We start from the raw sequence: 19139 nt of genomic DNA, 5'->3' as shown, positions 1-19139 counted from the left end.
TTTTTTGCTTTTCTCTCCTCAAATCCTCTCTCCTTTCTCTCTCTCTGTGGGAACAGTGGCGGATCATTGTGGGGGCTACCAAGTGCATTCCTAAATCCGAGCTTCCCGAGGAGCCAGAGGAGAACTCTGTGACAAGCAACCGGCTCTGGACACATCCCAGTGACCTGACCATCGCCCTGAGTGCCAGCACCCCCCTATACCCCCCAGGCCGCATCATCCACGTGGTGCACAACCACCCTGCTGAGCAGTGCTGGTGAGTCCTGCATCTCCTGCTGGAATTCTTGCTGGAAAACTCTCCCTAACACGAGGAGAAGGGGTTTTTCTGCTCTGATGTCTCATGGGGCTGGTGGTTGTGTCTGTGCTGGTGGAGTTATGGAATGGTTTGGGTTGGAAGGGACAGCGGACATCGGTGGGCAGGGATGCCTTCCATCAAACCAAGTTGCTCCAAGCCCAGTCCTGCCTGGATTTGAACACTTCCAGGGATGGGGCAGCCACAGCTTCCCTTGGAAATCCATCTCAGTTTTCCAGTCTCACCACCCTCACAGGGAAGATTTCTTCCAATATCTAATCTAAACCAGTGCATGGAATGCTGTAATGGTTTGAGTTGGAAAGGACTTAAGATCACCCATTTCCTTACCCCCTGCCATGGGCAGGGACACCTTCCACTATCCCAGGTTGCACCAAGCCCATCCAACCAGGCCTGGAACACTTCCAGGTATGGGAGAGCCACAGCTTTTCTGGACAGCCTGTGCCAGGGCCTCTGCACCCTCACAGGGGAGGATTTGTTCTCAATATCCCTTCTTAATCCACCACCTTTCAGCTTAAAGCTACTCCCCCTTTTCCCATTATTCCAGGCCTTGTCCAATGTCCTTTTCCTCTTTAGTTAATGATTAGCCCATGGATAATCATGTCCCTGTTGGATAATGCAGGATTTTGGAGCAATATGTATTTTAACAGCTCCTCCCTCCATTTTTCCTCTTTTTCCCCCTCTGCACCCTGCTGTTTTCACACACCAAAACACTGTCCTCGTCTTCCATCCCATTTTCCCTGTTGTCTGGACCTCTTTTCCAGCTGCTGTGAGCAGGAGGATCCCACCTACTTTGCCATCTGGGGGGACAACAAGGCCTTCAACGAGGTGATCATCTCCCCAGCCATGCTGCACGAACACCTCCCCTATGTCGTCATGGAAGGGCTCAACAAGGTAAGGGAGAGAATTGCCATCCCAAAAAACACTGGGACAGGCCGGCCTTGCCCTGGAATGCTGCTGGTTAAATACGCCAGGCCATTTATTTTGGAGAAGAGGAGGAAAGGGGATGCTCCTGGTTAGTCTTGCACAGGATATTGGAGTAGAGTGTGGTGAGGTCTGGGAATGGAATTCCCAGAATCCCAGATGCTCCTGTTTCCAAATCTAATGTCAGAATAACGTGAGGTTGGGTAGTGACGTTTCATTCCAGGAGCTGCCATTAAATTGGAGCCCAGGTGGCATCCAGGGATGTGTCAGGATTAATCCATCTAATCCTTTGCTTCCAGAAGGCTCTGGGAAGAAAGAGGCTAATCCAGCTGTTTGAAAGCCTCCAGTCAGTCTCTGCTGTTCCTGTGCTTTCCTTGGACAGGTCTTGGAGAACTACAACAAGGGGAAAACAGCTCTGCTTTCTGCAGCCAAAGTGATGGTGAGTCCTACGGAAGTGGATCTCACCCCGGAGCTGATATTCCAGAGCCAGCCCTTGCCCAGCTGCCCCTCCGTGCAGATCGTAACTGGAGCCATCCCAGCGGACAGGAGGAACAGCAGTACCAAGTAAGGAGAGATTTTTCATGGACTAATGGCTCCAGGTGTGGCTCCTCTTCCTCTTGGGCTTTGTGATCCATGTTAGTGGGAAAGACAGATCCATGGGCTGCCTTTGTGGGAGTTAAAGCTTCAGGATTTCTTGTGGAATGTCGGGGGGAAAAATCCCTTGTGTTGCTTAGGAGTTTGAGTGCAACAAGGTCAGGAAAAGGTACGGAAGAAACTTCCTTTTTTCTCTTTATCCAGACAGATGGGGTTTTCTCAAGGTAAAACTTGGAGCCAAATTTGGTTTGGGTTGGAAAGGATTTAAGGATCACCCAATTCCAGCCCCTGCCATGGGCGGAGACATCTTCCAGCAGCCCAGGTTGCTCCAACCCCTGTCAAGCCTGGAACACTATCAGGGATAATCCACAGGTTGCTCCAAGCCCCATCCAACCTGGAACACTGTCAGGGATAGTCCACAGCCTCTGGGGGCAGGGGAAAATGATTTAGTGAGACAGGAAAAAAGGGAGAAGGGCAAGAACTGGAGTTTGCACAGGGAAAATCCATTTGTGATATTTCCAGCTGGGAGGATGGAGTGAGATTCCCTGGAATTGTCAGTGCCTCTGGTTGGAGGAGCTCTGTGAGGAATCCGTGGATCCTCTGGCTGTTGTGGAATTCTGCAGCCTCCTGTTCTTGTTGCAGGAGCAAATCCCATTCGGAAATCAGCCTGGAGGGATTCTACGAGACAAAGCCGCTTTCTCCAGTGCAGAAGGACCCTGTGGAGCTGCTTCTCCTGGACACTAAGGAACGTCTCTCCGTGGAGCTCCAGGACCGCCGCGCCCCTCTGGCCACCATGGAGAGCCTCTCGGACAATGAATCCATCTACAGCTTCGATTCCCGGCGCTCCTCCGGTTTCCGGAGCATCCGGGGCTCCCCCAGCCTCCATGCGGTCATGGAGAAGGACGAGACGCACTGCTTTTATATAGACCCCGTTATCCCTGAGGAAAACCCTTCCCTCAGCTCCCGGACAGAGCTGCTGGCTGCTGACAGCCTCTCCAAGCATTCCCAGGAGACGCAGCCCCCGGAAAACGTCCTCAACAGCGGTGGCACCACCCCCCAGCGCCGCTGCAGCGCCGAGGGCACCGGGAGCGATGGGGAGCACACGTCCTCGTCCCCTCGGGAAGAGCCAGCGCTCCACAACGGCCGCCTGGCCGACGTTCCCAGTCCCCAGGTGCTGGAATTCGCTGAGTTTATTGACAGCCTCTTCAACCTGGACAGCAAAAGCAGTTCCTTCCAGGACATTTACTGCATGATGGTGTCGGACAGCTCCAGCGACTTTGCGGAGATTCCCAAATCTGTCAGCGACCAGGAGATCCTGCTGAGGGCACAGTACGAGCCCAACTTGGTCCCAAAGCCCCCGAGGTTGTTTGCGGGCTCAACGGATCCTTCGTCGGGAATCTCCGTGTCACCCTCTTTCCCCCTTAGTTCATCCGGAGAACTCATGGATATCACTCCCACGGGTGTCAGCAGCCAGGAATGCCTGGCCACGGACAAAATCCGGACTTCCACCCCCTCCGGACATGTAACCAGCCCTGCCAAGCAGGACGACCTCATGATTTCGGCCCTTTAGTGCAGGGGAAAGGGGTGGAATGATCCCAGTGGGATAACCCGTGGAGGAGGCTGTCATCAGGCAGTTGGGATCAGAGGAGACAGCTGGAAAAATCCTTTCTGGGGTGACACAGTGGTGGTGTCTGGAGGATGGATTGCACTGGAATCCTGTGCTTGGAGCTGGGAGAAGCTTTGCCCCACGGGGCCTGAGAGGGTCTGAGGCACTAAAGTTCCCTACCTCAGCCTGTCTCATTCCAGAGGCAGATTCCTTGCCCTGGGGCACCTGCTGAGTTTGGGAGTGAGATACCTGGATAGATAGAAGCAGGAGGGGGCCGGGCCAGATCCCTCCCCTCGGGACCGAGCCAGTGGTTTGGGAAATGAGCGGATTGAGACTTTGGGCCCTGTTGCACTACTATGGATCCGGCCCAAGACCCAATTCAGCACACTTCCATGGGGATTGCTTTTGTAGAACGCTCTCGTTTTAAAGCCATTGGGGCTGTATTCCCCCCAAATCCAGTATCCCCTTCCTGGCCAGGCGCAGCAGGAATGGGGCTGGCACCACGGTTTCTCTCCCCCGAGCACTCCTGAGAGGGAAGGACGCTGTTCCCAAGAGCCCAATCCCTCTGCCACGTCCCTCCTTTGGCAGAAAGTTCTCCTGGATATCATCCCCATTACTCCTCAGTTCCCTGGACCCCTCCGAGCTGGCGACATTCCCGTGGGACTGCCAGGATTCTCATCTGGGAGCTGCATGGATGTGGATGGATCAACTGCAAAATGCACCCAGCACTATTTCCCAGGCCCCTGTGGAGTTTGGGAGTCTCTCCTGGATCCCTGGGGGTCCTCACACCACCCATGTGCAGCATCTGCGGATCAGTGCCAGCCTCTGTTGTTGGGAATTCAGGGAAAAGATGGACTTTTTCGCAGTGTTGCAATTTCTTGTATGTTTACAGAGCTGCTGAGCTGGTTGGAAGGTATTTATTAAGGAAATAGGGAGGCTTTCCTGAGGGAAAATACATTGTCATCCTCTCCTTCCCATGCTGTTCCCTCTGGGGACTGAGGGAAGAGAGGATGGGCAGGCAAAATTCCAAGCCCCCTGCTTCCCAAGTGGCTTGGATTTGGAGGTAACGCCTGCCCCCTCTCCTACCCTCTCCCCATCTGCACAATTCCATGTAGGAAAGCTTGAGCAAGTTGTTAGGAAAACTACCTGAGCCTCTGGGCCCAGAGGAGCCTGCTCCACCTCTCCAGGCAGGTTGTCCAATGATGGGAGCAGGAGGAAAACTACCTATCCTAGGAAGTAAAACATTCTTGGGACCTGGAAAAGGCCTTGAATTGCCACAACTCCCCCTCAAAGCTCAGCAGTTACTGATGGCTCTCCCCAGAGCTCCGTCCTCCCTCCCTGGAAAAGAAATTCCTGGGTTTAACTTCCTTAGAATCCTGTGGTTGCTCCCTTTTCCCTCCTCCTTAGCAGTGCTATTTCTATTGTGGGAGGACACTGTGCTTTCCAGGAGCTCAGCTCCTGGCAAATCCAGGCTTCCTGTTCTCCATGTGGGCTCTGGTAGCCCTGGGATGGGTCAGAGCTGTGCTTCCCAGGAGCCAGTGGGATCTGGTGCCATCAAGGAGCACTTTATAACCAGTGTGCATTGATGTAAATAACCCTGGGTGCATGGAATTCCACTGGGTTCTGGGTCCAAGTGCTGATATCCTGCTCCATACAGCATGGGATGCTCAAGCCCCTGCTCCTTACCCATTTCAGAGCCTTCAGAAGTGCTTCAAATGGCCAGAAAAACATTATCCCTGTGGTTTAAGGTTCCAAAGATGACCTTTCCCTGAGTGGAATCAGAGGGAGGAAGCTTCTCTGGATTCAGAGGGATTTGGAGAAGGAAAAATCCTTTTAATCTGAACAACCAGTTCTTTTTGGTTCTGTAGGTCCTTAAGAAAGTAGCAGGGAGCAGGTGGTTTGGGAGCCCAGCACAGGGTAAGGAGGAATTCCTGCACTCAGGAAACACTACCGAGGTGATTTTTTGGGAATACGCACAAAAGTCTGGGAAGGTTTGAGGGGAAAAGGGGAGCTGAAGGGCAGGGAGGCTGGAGCTAGCAGGCTAGCTCCCCTCCTGGCCCAGGAGTCGGGATAAGGAGCTCATTCATGCCCTTTTTCCCAATAGGAGTTAACCCTTAGCACTAAGGCAGAGCTTGGGATCTGCAATGCACTTTAAAACACTAAAGAAAAAGATCATCTCTGTCCCTGGGAGCAATGTGGATACCTGGGGTTAGATGGAACTACTGGTGGGAGGTGCCTCCAGGTGAGGAAAAGTGGGATGTCTCCCTCCTAAAACGATTCCAGTGGGAACGTGCTGATGGCTCACTAAATGTTGCACTAGAAAGTCCCTTCCCTGATGTTCCTCTGCCATGTCCTGGAAGACTCATTCCTGTTTCCGTCTCTGTGCCATTGGAACTGTATCGAATGGGAATGGCCTTCCCTTGCCCTGACAGGAAGCACTCTGGAATGCTGCGGGTTTTTTTGCTCTGTGATGACTGGGTTTTGGAAAAGCCTGGAAATACGTAATTCCCAGGAGCTGGGCCTGCCACAGGCCAAGGTGTAAAGGCACAAAAGAGCCCCTCAAAAGTTCTCATTGTATACCATCATGGATAATTCCTGTTTTTTATTGACAAACAGATCTGATCCCAGTCCTCCCAAATGAAATCCACGTTCTTGGAATGATTTCTGCTTTAAATGTGTCCGTGTCTTGATCTCCATCACTGTGTCCTGATCCTCCAGCATTCTGTGTCTCCATTCCCATCACTCCTTTGCCATCTGGGCATTTGGAAAGGCTGATCCCCCATTTCCTCCTGGAAAAGCACACCTGGAATGCTAAAATAAATGTTAAAGCTGCAGCTACCTCCTTCATCTGTACTGTACACACTTCCTGCTTTTTCTTCCCGCTCTCCAGTTTTCCGAGTCTCTTGGCTTCTGCTTCTTCAGCTTTGTGCCTTCTGATCTTCAGATATTCCAACAGGATGTTCCACCCTGTGCAGAGGCAGTGCTGGAAGTGCCTGATACCTCAGACTGGCCAACAGGTCACCTATTCCATGCCTCATCCTTAAAATCCATTCTGATCCTTCTTCCTTGGACTAAGTGACCTTAAAAGGTCCTTTCCAACACAAACTATTCCAAGAGTTTCTTGGTAGAGGAATGGAGCTGAGGCTCTTCTGCACCAGTAAACTGATTTTATTGATGCATTTGTTGCAGCAGTGCCAAAAATTCGGGAAGGATCTTGCAGTGCTGAGGATATATAGGCCCTTTTCCAACATTTATCATTATTCCTTCTCCTTTGGGGCTGCCTTCTCCATTTGGAATATTCATTTCCTCCTAAAACTTCCTTCTTTTCTTTGCTCCCTGTTCCTCTCACCTATTTCAGGAGCCACCTCATCCCTCTCTTCTCTCAGTGGCTCATTCCACATCCTTGGTAGCACATGGGAAAAGCAGTTAAATGGGATTCTTGGAACTTTTTAGGGACTTTTTTCCAAAGCAAACAGGATTTGTAGGAGATATTTTGATCTCTGCAGAGGGCTGGGATGGCAGAGGGTGGGCAGTGTGGATATAGAATTCCAGTGATTCCCACTTGTATTCTTTCAGGATGTTTGATTCCAGGAACAGTTTATGGTCCCAAGCAGGATTGAAGTGGGAAATCTGTTTCCAAGGGCACATAAGAAGGAGGAAAAGCTCCGAGCATGGGGATGCAGGATCGGTACCTAACACATTCTCCATGCACTTTGATGTTTTCCCAGCTTCTGCTGCTCTTTTCCTGCAGGCAGATAATATTATTTCCATGGAACCTCCCACACAGCTTTCATTTACAAATTGGGACATAGGAATAATCAAGTTTACTCCTGGCAGTGGGAATTAGGTGGGATTAATTATTGCTGGAATGGGTGTGTTTGGATTTGTGTTTTGAGGCTGTATCCAAGAACCTCCATTGAATTTCCATAGGCAGCAGAGCCCTTCTGTGTTTGCCTTGGGAATTGCTGGACTGGAGCTCCCCTCCATGCTGGGTTTATCCTTATCCATTCTAGGATATTCTTACCTTGGCAGTAGGACATTCTGGCTTTGCAGGGTGGGAGCAGGAATATTTAATTCCCATGGGTTTAGGGATAGTGGTTGTAACGGCAGCCTTTGAAGAACATCCAAACATTGCCCGGAGAGGTGTGGATTCTTCATTCTGGGAAATATTCCAGGCCAGGTTGGATAGGGCTTGCAACAACCTGGGCTAGGGAAAAATGTCCCTGCCCATGGCAGCGGGTGGGAGCTTCCAAATGATTCTGGAATTCTGTGATTCCCTGCTTGCAGTGTTATGGTGCTGCAGGAAAGGGAAGATTAGAATTCCAGCAGCACCTCTGCATGGATTGGTCTGCTGGGAAATTCCTCTGAAGGAAGCAGTTGGAAAGCACTGCCCAGAATTGAGCTCGTTGCTTTGTTCTCAGAGCCTGTGCAGTGCTGATTTTTGGAAAGAGCTGCTGGATTTTGGGAAGAGCCTCATTTCTTGTGCCAAAGCTCCCTCCCATGGCTCCTGCGTGGAGGAGGCAATGCTGCATGGATCCTGCTGGAGGCAAGCACTGCCCATCCTTGACAGCTGTGGGAAGAAGGAGAGGAGGGAATATTGTAGCTGGAAGCTGGAATTCAGTCTGGGAGTCCTTTGCTGTCCAGTCAGATCTACAGGGGAGTTACGGAATGAGAGAGAGATGGGAAGGGGCTGGATCAGTAGCCACTGATGTCCTTCCCTTTCTTTCAACTCCAAGGAGCTGCTTAAGGGCTGGAAATTCCAAACAGCCAAGGATTAGGCCAATTCCTTGCTTTGTCATAGGGAATCATCATCAGCCTCCAAACTCTCTTAATTGTCTCCATTCCCATTGTTTTTTCCATGTTTTTGGAGTTCATACCTGTTGTGCCTTCATTCTCCCTGGCTTCAGGTCCCAGATTTCTGGGATCAGACATCTCCCACCTTCCTTTCCTATTTCTCTGGGAGGACAGAAGTGTGGCCAAGGCCTGGTACGAGCTGCCCTTGCTCCTGAGCTCTCCCATTCTGCCTCAGCCAGGACTTCCCACATCTTCCCACTTTTCCCTGCTGCCTGAGATTGTATCCAAGTGCCAAAAGCAAATCCTGACCTGAGGCAGGCGATTTCCTCCAACCCATACCACGTTTCTCCCTGGCTCTGGAGCAGCCCCCTTCCAAAGGTACTCTCCCTGGAAATTTTTCCTGCTTTCCTTGTTGTGTCCTGTCCCTCTGACATCATTGTGTCACACCATGCTCCGTGTCCCGACTTTCCCACCTTCCCACCACACCTGTGGGATGAGGAGAACCTCTCCCTGTCTTCACCTCTTGATTCCTGAAAATCCTTGCAGCACAGGAACAAGCCTTGACCTTGGTTTTTCTTTAGATTCCACTTCCCTGCTTTCCATCCCGGGCTTGTTGCAGTTCCAATGGCTCAGAGTCAGAAGGTCCCGGGTGGGGGTGGCATGGGCCTGTCCTGCTGGGATGTTCAATTTTGGAAGTTTGTGTGCAAAGGCATCCCGGCAGGGATTTTTCCTAGGACACTGTCACACCCTTTGGGTCCTAACTCCTTTCCCAGCGCTTGGTGGTGGCAAAGTGGCCTCACCTGCATCCCCAGCTTCCCACCTTTCCCTCCACAAGTCCAGGGAATACTCTTGAGCTCCTGAAGTGGCACTGAGCAGAATTCCTAATGGCACAGGGATATTTGGGTGGGCTGTGCCTCCTTGTCTGGAATGTTGGGCCCTACGAGCCCCTTTCCTTTGGCTCTGCCTCTCTGGAAAAGCCCTTCCTGCCTGTCACCTGTGTCCCATCCCATGCTGGGGCAGCTCAGAGCAGGATACCTCTGGATTAATTTTCTGCTGGATCCTAATTGCCTCCTTAGAGCCGAAGCCTTTGGCATTTTTGGGAGAACCAGCCCTTCCAGGGAGCTCTGAGGCACTCCCACTGCTTCTGGCAGGGCCTGGAGCACTTGGATATGCAACTGGGGGGAAAACAGCCCAGCATCCTGCATCCCCATACTCATCCCAGGAATGCTGCCCTCTGAATCCCTGCTCTGAGCTGCCCCAGCATGAAGATTCCAAGGAAACTCAAGCACTCCTCATGTGCCCTTCATTCTTCATGTGACTTTTTTTGTACTTCTGTACGAAAGATCCAAACTAATCCCGCTGTAAAGAAAGATCCGGATGAATTATAATCTAATTCCAGAAACATGGATGTATATAAATTTTCTGTATATTCTATGGCACTCTGTATAAAATGGATGTTGGAAGCATGGCTGGAGTATGTGACTGTTCCCAAAGATGTCCTGGACATGGATGGTTGGGAATTGCCTGAGGTTTCTGCCTTAAAGGGGGGCGAGTGAGTTGGAGAGGTGGGAAGGACACCAGTAATTGGGTGTGTGCCTCTTGGGAAGGATCCAGGTAACCACTGGGGGTTGGTTGTTTCTTCTCCTGCTCTCTCTGCTCTGGATCTCAGCCTTTGGAGTGGGAAAACACTTGGGGGAATGTCCAGAGGTTGTGAATGTGCCATCCCATGGCCAGGTTGGAGCAAGATGGAAGTTGTCCTGGAAGTAGTGGAAGGTGTCCCTGCCCATGGCAGGGATGGAAACTGGATCTTTAAGGTCCCTTCCCACCCAAACTATTCCAGGATTTCATGATCCCTGTCCCTCGAGATGAGTTCTAGAAATCTCTCCTTCTGTGAAGAAGGAAATTAAGGAAGGAACTGGATGCTTTGAGTTAAGTTCAATTCAACCTGTCCTATAAAAAGGAGGATTTTAGTGCAAACAGGGAATATTTTGGGAGTGGATGGGAATGACAGAGATAGAAGAGGAGCATGTGTGCTCTCAGTCAAGGATATATCCCAAATATTCAATCTATTGGATATTCCAGCCTGAACAGGGTGGAGCTCTCCCCTTCAGATGAACATGATGGTGCTGGGATGCTTCTGTGAGCCAGGTGAGTCCAAACTGGGATTTTCCCAGTGTCCCACAGGACATGGCTCTGGAGTTGTAAAGCAGGATCTCACTGCCTGAGAGCTGTTCCTAGCTAAATAATTCCACACAATAAATATTCTGGAAAAGGGAGAAGCTGCATTCAATGGCTTACAGGGTGGGGGAATAAGGGTGGGAGAAGTCCTGGAGCTCACTGACCAGTCAGGAGAAATCCAGGGAGAAAAGGAATGCCTGGAAGTGTGTAATCCTATTAATGGCTGCATGGAATTGTTTTTATGGCTGCTCCTGAAGGGACTATCAGGGAATTAAGAGCTCAAAGGTGGCTGAACTACCGAGTTCCTATAAAAATGCCTATAAAAAGTGCTGGAATGTTGAAGTGCCTGATGTTTTGGGATGGTTTTGTGGGATTTTTTATCCTACCCGGAGCTATATCAGCCTCATAAAAGGATATTGGCTCTTCTGGAAACCCTTCCTCTCCTGGAGAAGGAAAACATCCAACTCTGGCTGCTATCCTTGGATAAACATGGATTAATCCATGTTTAGGAGAGGCTGCTTTAATTCAGTTTTTAAGGATGAAAATATATGGATGTGGACACAGCCGGAGTGGGGGATGCTGCTATAAAACCTATTAAAAGCCTTCCTTAGGGATGTAGTCATGTTTTCCAAAGAGAGTCTCGGGCTGCTGGGTGTGTTGGTGGCCTTAGGAAAAGAATTCCAGCTTATTGAAAAAAGTTATTTCCAGTCCATTGACAAAAAATCCAGAACTACAGAAAAAAATTTTCCAACCATTTTTGAAGTGTTCCCCAGCAAGTAAAGAAAATGAGGGAAAATAATGGGAATACTTAATTAACTAAAGCTGGGATCTAATTGTTAATTAATTCAATGAAAACCAGCATGGCACAAATAGTTCCTCAGGGCTTTTTCCAAGGATACCAGGTTGGATTTCCATTGGAAAAGAGGGAAAGGAAATGGTCATCTGAGGGTGATAGTCCAGATGTAATTCCTGGCCTTTTCCAGCTGCATTTGCATTTTCCTGCCTCCTCAGCAATATCTCCTTGGATTTTCTAGCAATCTGTACTTACTCATCCTTCCCACCACAGAACTTCCTTTGAAAGCTTATCTGAGAGAGTGGACAGGGGTTTTCCATGGAGCCTGGATGTCCTGATTGGGAGCAGGTGGGTGACACTTTCCTGCTCCAGGCCTGGGTTGAGTCCTCACGCTTCCAGCTCCAGAGGTCTCCCGGGATGTTGAGATCTCCCAGGATGTGTGTTCCTCCCTGAGGACAGTCCTTTATTCCTTTATAAATCAACAGAGGTGTTCTCTCCGTCTCGGGAACGAACCCTTTGGAGTTAATGGATAACCAGGAAGGGATTGATCTGCATGGGTCTCCTGCCAGGAGGAGATATTCCCTGGGATAGTGGAAGGTGTCTCTGCCCATGGCAGTGGGTGGAATGAGCTTTGATACTCCTTCCCTCCCAAACCATCTGGGATTTGGGGAATTTGTGCTTGGATTGGAGTGGTTTGTGAGTGGGAGATTGTAAGTGTTCCAGTGTCTCCAACAGCAACACAGCAGCTTCTTTGGCACCTGATCCCACCAGGAGAAATAAATCTTGTATCCATTGGATATCTATGAATCCATGATCCCTGCTTGGCTGAGCCTCGTGAGCTGGATCGATGATTCTGGCGCCTTCCAGAGACTGAGGCGTCCGTGCTCAGAGCAGGTGGAAAAAGGTTAAAAATAGACTCCAAATCCTTCCAGTCGTGCCTGGGAATCTCAGCTTGAGGTTGGGATGGGGTAAGGGAGGGGGAGATTCCTGAATTATTCTTTTGTTGGAAACTGGACTTTGAAATTCGGCGCCGGGGGGAGCCCTGGCCACACCTTTCATGAGTAATAGCCCAAGCAATATTCCTCCACCCCTTCCTGGCTCATGCTCCTGGCAAGCCATGTGGGATAAGGAGAGCAGGGTTTGCAGGGAGCATGACCCAGAGGGGATTGGGAAGGAGGAGAAATGTGGGAAATGTGTAGGGCAGGAGAAAGGAAAACCAAAGAGGGCCTGGGTTTGGATCCACTGGAGCTGCCTCCCTATGGATCAAAGCAATACCTTTGATTTTTTGAAATTCAGAGCTCTTTAGGATCTGTTGTTTTGGGGATCACACAAGTCCATCCCTGGAGTGCTGCATTCCCAGCTCACTGCAGGAAGGGAGCTGGACCATCTCGTATGGATGAAGTTGGCTCCACCCCTTGGTGTGTTTTTCCAGTGGGTCTTTTCCCTTTGATCAGGTCTGGGAAGGGAAAGGGTAGCATTCCTTGGGAGTGGGAGCTGAGCAGGGCTGGGAGGCAGGAGGAAAACTCAGGTGAGAAGGATGTGGAACAGTCACATCTTCATTTAGGCATCAGGGAAGGAGTAAAGATGTAAGGAGCAAGGATTCCTAGGGATATGTCCAGAGGAGGGAATTCCAGGAATGGCAGCCACTCAGTGAGGGCAGAACCCTCAAATTTGAGGATTTGAATCCTTAATGAGCCATTTCCAAAGAGATTTTCCTGTCTGGTAAAGGATGTGTAGCACTCAGGAGGTGTCTCATGGGAAAGTTGGGATGTGGGAATGTTGACATTGTCCCTAAGGAAAGGAAGGAAGCATCCTAATTTTATTGTGAATGAGTTGCTCCAGAGGATTTTACAATTTAGGATGGGGAATCCCAGACCAAGTCCAACATGTTCAATCCAGAGGGATCCAAATCTGAGCTCAGGATCCTTTCACCAAGTCTTTTGATCCTCCTTGGACCCAGCTTTATGGTCCAATGCTGTCACAGGCAGGAACTTGTGGAAGTGCTGGTGGAAGTGGATGGGCTTTGAGGTCACTTCCCACCCAAACCATTCCAGGATTCCATGATCCCTGTCCCTCAAGATTAGTTCTAGGAATCTGTCCTTCAGTGGAGAAGGAAATTAAGGAACGAACTTGATGCTTTGAGTTATCCCAGGTTAAAGTCTTCCTGCCATATAAAAAGAAGGATTTTAGTGCAAACAAAGTTGAGTACAACAGAATTTTTGGGAGTGAATGGGAATCGCAGCGATGGACAAAGGAACGTGAGCGCTCTTCGTCAAGAATATATCCCAAATATTCAGTTATGTTGAATATTTGAGCCAGAATAGCGTGGAAATCTGCCCTTTGGATGCTGGGATCTTTCTGCAAGGAAGGTGAGTCTCAACTGGGATTTTCCCAGTGTCCTGCAGGGCCAGGGACACACTCTGGATTGTAAAGCAGGTCCTCATGGCCTGGGACTATTCCCAACTGAATAATCCCATGGATGAGCTTTAAGTTCCCTCCCAAGGCAAACCATTCCAGGATTTTGGGATTTTAAATCATAGAATCAGGGAGTATGATCAAATGATGATTTTATGAATCCATAAAACCATGGGATATGGCTCTGTGGATTCCAGGATTCCAAATGACAGAACCATGCATTCTAGGATTCAATATCCTGAATTGAAAAAAGACCCCCAAGGATCGTCCAATCCAATTCTGACTTTAGTGCTGGGTTTAATCTTTATTTAATTAAAATATTACGGACCAACATCTAACAGGGTTTAAGCTGGGCTAAAAGTTTTTCCCAGGAAAAAAATCCATTTTCCCTTCATTTCCCTTCCTTCCCACGCAGCTTGTGCCTGAAACAGGGGGCTGAGAGCAGGAACAAAGGGAGCAGGGAATAACAATTGTCTTAATGTGGAGAGAGAGAGGAGAAAAAAGGGCTCGTTCTCTCCATCCCGAAATAATAGACCCATTACTGTCCCCCAATCCTCAATCCCCCTCCTCTCCCTGGAGAAGAATTGGTCACTGCACAGCTGTGGGCGCGGGATAAATATATTTATATATCCCGGAGAATCTGCCCTTCTCAATTGGGATGTGGGGCTGGACAATCTCTCATTGTGCCCCGGCTGGCCTGCAGCAGAAAGGCCCCACAGTTTGGGGCTGGCAGGGCCCCGGCGCTCCGAGAACTCGGAACTTCATGGACATTATTCCCAGCGGGCCCTTATTTATTTGATTGGAGTCATTATGGGGTGGGGAGGGAAAGGGGGGCAGTTGGGCGTTATTGGGGATTGTGGGAACATCTGGGGAGCCCAAACCACAGCTGGGCCTTCCCCTGAGGGGGCAGGGGTTGGGGTTTGGGGTGGGATTTGGGGCTGGGTTTGGTCATTTGGGGCTGGATTTGGGTGGTTGGGGCTGATTTAGGGTGATTTGAGGCTGGATTTGGATGATTTAGGGCTGAATTGGGTGCTTGGGGCTGATTTAGGGTGATTTGCATCTGCATTTGGTATTGGGGGCTGATTTGGGGCTGGATTTGGATGATTTGGGACTGGATTTGGGTGGTTGGGGCTGATTTAGGGTGATTGGAGGCTGGATTTGGGTGGTTTGCAGCTGAATTTTGATGATTTAGGGCTGAATTTGGTGCTTGGGGCTCATTTAGGGTGATTTGCAGCTGGATTTTGGTGACTGGCGGCTGAATTTGGTGCTTGGGGCTCATTTAGGGTGATTTGCAGCTGGATTTTGGTGACTGGCAGCTGGATTTGGTGCTTGGGGCTGGTTTAGGGTGATTTGGGGCTGGATTTGGGTGATTTGAAGGCTAATTTTTTGTGGATTAAAGGCTGGATTCTAGTGATTTCGGGCAGGATTTGGGACTGGATTTGGATGGTTTAGGGCTGGGATTGGTCTCTGGGGCTAGTTTAGGCTGATTTGTTATTGGATTTTGATGACTTAGGGGTGGATTTTGTGTTTTGAGTGATTCGGGGCTGGGTTTTGGTGATTTGAGGTTGGATTTTGACCATTTGGGACTGATTTAAGGTTATCTGTAGCTGGATTTTGGTGATTTGCTGTTGGTTTTGTGGGATTTTTGTGGGATTTTTGTGGCTGGAACGTGAGGCTGGATTTTGGGGATTTCCTGGTTTTGTAATTTGTGCCTGGATTTCAGAGATTTGTATCTTTATAAAATCTGGATTCCGGTGAATTGTGGCTGGTTTTGGAATTTCTGGGAGGATTTTGGTGGGTTTTGTGGTTGGATTTTGTGCCTCAGGAGTGGTTTTATGAACAGGTTGGCTGGTTTCATGAACAGGTTTGCTGGCTTGTGGCTGCATTTTTGTAATTTGTGATGGGTTCTGTGTTTTGTAGCTGAGTTTTTGTAGTTTCTGGATGGATTTTGGTTGTTTGTGGCTGGATTTTGGGTGGTTTGTGGCTCTTTTTTGGTGCCCTGTGACTTTGCAAACAGATTTGGGTGCTTTGGGGACAGATTTGGGTGCTTTGTGAGTGTTTTTCAGTGATTTCTTGACAGATTTTGGTGGCTTGTGGGTGTTTTTTTTGGTGCCTTGTGACTTTGCTTTGTGAGGGTTTTTGGTGCCTTGTGGCTGAATTTTAGTGCTTTGCAGCTCTTTTTGCGGTGGTTTCTGGACAGATTTTTGTAGTTTGTGCCTGGGTTTTTGTTTTGTTTTCTGGTGATTTGCAGCTTCTTGTTTTTCGTGGGGGTTTTTTTGGTGCTTCATGCACAGATTTTTGGAGGCTTTAGTGGCTGGGTTTTGGGGTTTTAGTGGCTTGGTTATGGGGGTTTTAGTGACTGGGTTTTAGGGCCTTAATGGCTGGGTTTTGGGGGCTTTAGTGGCCAAGTTTTGGGGCTTTAGTGGCCAAGTTTTGGGGCTTTAGTGGTTGAGTTTTGGGGCTTTAGTGACTGGGGTTTGGAGGCTTTAGTGGTTGAGTTTTGGGGCCTTAGTGGCTGAGTTTTGGGCTTTAGTGACTGGGGTTTTTGGGCTTTAATGACTGGCGTTTGGGGCTTTAGTGGCTGAGTTTTGGGGCTTTAGTGGCTGGATCTTGGGGGCTTTAGTGGCTGGGTTTTGGTGGCTCGTGGCTGCTTTTTAGCGCTCCCACTTTTGGCAACCCCGAGACCCGCCGGCGCTGCCAAACCCTCTCGGCGGGTGTGCCCCGAGCGCGGCGCCGGGCGGAGGAGGAGCGGCGGGCGGGGAAGGGCAGGGAGAGAGGGAGGGAAAGAGGGAGGGCGGCAGGGAAGGAGGGAGGAGCGGCCGCGGCAGCCCAAGTCCGGGGCAGCGCTGGGCGGACGCTGATGGGCGTCGGGCGGCCGCGCTGGGCACCGGCACCGGGAGCCCGGCGCTGAGAGCGGGGCCGCGGGGCTCGCACGGCGCTCGGACGGGGCTCGGGGGTCGCGGCGGGGTCCCCCGGGCCGGGGCGATGCCCCCCTGCAGCCGCACGGACTGAGCCGGGGCCGGCCCGTGTATGGCCCAGCCATGGAGGTGGTGGACGAGACGGAGGCTCTGCAGCGCTTCTTTGAAGGTAACGCGATCCCGGAGTTGCTGCTCGATGCCGGGATTCCCCCGCAGGCAGCGCTCGGGGCGCGCCTTGCAGTGGGGTGGGTGGGAAGGGAGCTTCAGGCTCATCCAGTGCCACCCTCTGCCCTGGGCAGGGACGCCTTCCCCTATCGCAGGTTTCTTCGAGCTCCGTCCGACCTGGCCGTGGACACTTCCAAGGATGGGGCAGCCACAGATTCTCTGGGAAACACATTCCGGGGCCTGAGCACTTTCACAGGGAGAAGTTCCTTCCCAACATCCCGTCTAACCCTGTTCTCTGGCAGTGGGAAGCCATTCCCCCTTGTCACTCCAGGCCCTTTGCCAAAGTCCTTCTCCAGCTCTCCCTGAGTCCCTTTAGACACTGGAAGGAGCTCTAAGGTCTCCCTGGCGCTTTCCACTCTCCAGGCTAAACAATCCTAGCTCTCCCAGCCTGGCTCCATACCATCCTAGCCTTGTCCAGCTGTGGAATGGCACAGATGCCTGTCCTGGGCCACAATCCAGGGGCAGTTGTGCATCCTCCAGTGCACACCATGGGTGCCAAGCTGGATATCCTGGGAACTGTGTTGTGCCCTGCGTTAGATTCCCACTGCAACCCCAACAAGAACCTTGGAATATCCCTCACCATCCTTGGAACAGGAGCAGGCTCCTGGCAGTGGCTCTAGCCTGTGGATCCCAGATGTTTTCTGGAGGCCAGATCCTTGTGGACACCGCATGGCTGTGGATCAGTTCCCTTCCCTCCAGGGTGGAAAAGTGGTCAGGGAGAGAATTTGGCCTCTGTTGGATGAAATGTGGTTGCTCATGGCTGAACTGGGATGTGTTGGGAGCTTGACCCTGTTGTTGGTCCTGCCTCGGCTCTGTGTTCCCTGCCCTGGCTGCCTTGGCACGCTCTGCTCTTTCTTATGGAATGGTTGGTTCCTTCTTTTTCCCCCTCGTTGTTTTGTTTCCCTTCCTTGTTTTCCAGTGGGTCACTTGCCAGGCCGAGTTATAGTTGCCACAGACTGTGTCCTTTGGGATGAGCCCCTGGCACATGGATGTGCTGCTTGAGAGAATAACATGCCCATCCTGGCAAGCCTCTGTTGCCCCAACAGGTCCTGGGGTGGCTCTGATCCATGGGTCAGCTCTGGAGCTGGGATCCCCTTTGGAGCAGTGGGATTGTGCAGTGAACCCTCAGGGGTAGTTGGGGCAGGACAAAGGTGTCCCTGTGGATTCTTGGGCTGGTAGAAGGAATTATCCTGGGAAGTGGGAACAGAAGATGCTCTTGGGAGTGAGTGGAAGCTCAAGCTGCTTCCTCCTTGCTTCCCTCTCTCTTGGCATCTCTTCTTCAAAGAAAGAAGCACCCCCTGTTAGCCATGATCCCAGATTCCTAGGAGCCCCTGGATTAGCAAGGATGGGAAGCCTCACCACAAGGGCTCTTATCAGCTACTCCCAGCCCTGCAGCCTTCTGGGGTTTCCTTTGGTTTTAGGATTTTGCTTGGGCTAAACTCCTAAATCCTCTTCTCCCACTTCCCATCCTGGAGTGCCGAGCACCTCCCAGGAGTCAGGCAGAGCTCTGGCTCAGCATCCCAGTGGTATTTATGGACCAGCTCTCTGTGTCTTCAGTTGGATACATGGAATTTCTCCCTCTCCCCAGAGCATCTTTATTATAATGTGGGGATTTATTTATTTTACTATTTTCCTGTTCTTTCTGAGTGCTGAGTGTGATCCTGCTTGAGCAAGATGGCTCCAAGAGATCCCTGACAACCTCAGCCATTCTGGGATTCTTCCTCTCTATTTTCCTCCTTCCTTCCTTCCTTCCTTTCTTTCTTTCTTTCTTTCTTTCTTTCTTTCTTTCTTTCTTTCTTTCTTTCTTTCTTTCTTTCTTTCTTTCTTTCTTTCTTTCTTTCTTTCTTTCTTTCTTTCTTTCTTTCTTTCTTTCTTTCTTTCTTTCTTTCTTTCTTTCTTTCTTTCTTTCTTTCTTTCTTTCTTTCTTTCTTTCTTTCTTTCTTTCTTTCTTTCTTTCTTTCTTTCTTTCTTTCTTTCTTTCTTTCTTTCTTTCTTTCTTTCTTTCTTTCTTTCTTTCTTTCTTTCTTTCTTTCTTTCTTTCTTTCTTTCTTTCTTTCTTTCTTTCTTTCTTTCTTTCTTTCTTTCTTTCTTTCTTTCTTTCTTTCTTTCTTTCTTTCTTTCTTTCTTTCTTTCTTTCTTTCTTTCTTTCTTTCTTTCTTTCTTTCTTTCTTTCTTTCTTTCTTTCTTTCTTTCTTTCTTTCTTTCTTTCTTTCTTTCTTTCTTTCTTTCTTTCTTTCTTTCTTTCTTTCTTTCTTTCTTTCTTTCTTTCTTTCTTTCTTTCTTTCTTTCTTTCTTTCTTCTTTCTTTCTTTCTTCTTTCTTTCTTTCTTTCTTTCTTTCTTTCTTTCTTTCTTTCTTTCTTTTTCTTTCTTTCTTTTCTTTCTTT

The 19139-nt window shown here is 49.8% G+C and overlaps 2 protein-coding genes across 6 annotated transcripts in view; both read left to right on the top strand.

Moving 5' to 3' along the window:
* The window catches only part of DAGLA (diacylglycerol lipase alpha), a 56686-nt gene extending 46926 nt beyond the window's left edge, over window positions 1–9760 (top strand). For 2 of the 3 annotated variants that reach the window (XM_083862971.1, XM_083862972.1), the window contains 4 exons: window positions 57–253; window positions 1072–1201; window positions 1614–1795; window positions 2468–9760. In XM_083862971.1, coding sequence (XP_083719097.1) covers window positions 57–253; window positions 1072–1201; window positions 1614–1795; window positions 2468–3395 — 1437 coding nt within the window. In that variant the 3' untranslated portion in view covers window positions 3396–9760. The remainder of the gene's footprint in view (window positions 1–56; window positions 254–1071; window positions 1202–1613; window positions 1796–2467) is intronic. The other variant, XR_014590288.1, reaches the window with a different exon arrangement.
* A 6828-nt stretch (window positions 9761–16588) lies between these two features.
* The window catches only part of MYRF (myelin regulatory factor), a 43317-nt gene continuing 40766 nt past the window's right edge, over window positions 16589–19139 (top strand). For all 3 annotated transcript variants that reach the window (XM_083863471.1, XM_083863470.1, XM_083863468.1), the window contains exon 1: window positions 16589–16698. In XM_083863471.1, coding sequence (XP_083719597.1) covers window positions 16653–16698 — 46 coding nt within the window. In that variant the 5' untranslated portion in view covers window positions 16589–16652. The remainder of the gene's footprint in view (window positions 16699–19139) is intronic.

Source organism: Zosterops lateralis (assembly GCF_965231275.1).
Source record: "Zosterops lateralis genome assembly, chromosome: 6".
Lineage (NCBI taxonomy): Eukaryota > Metazoa > Chordata > Aves > Passeriformes > Zosteropidae > Zosterops > Zosterops lateralis.
The sequence above is the reverse complement of the archived record's forward strand: the minus strand, read 5'-3'. Positions and strand labels throughout refer to the sequence as shown.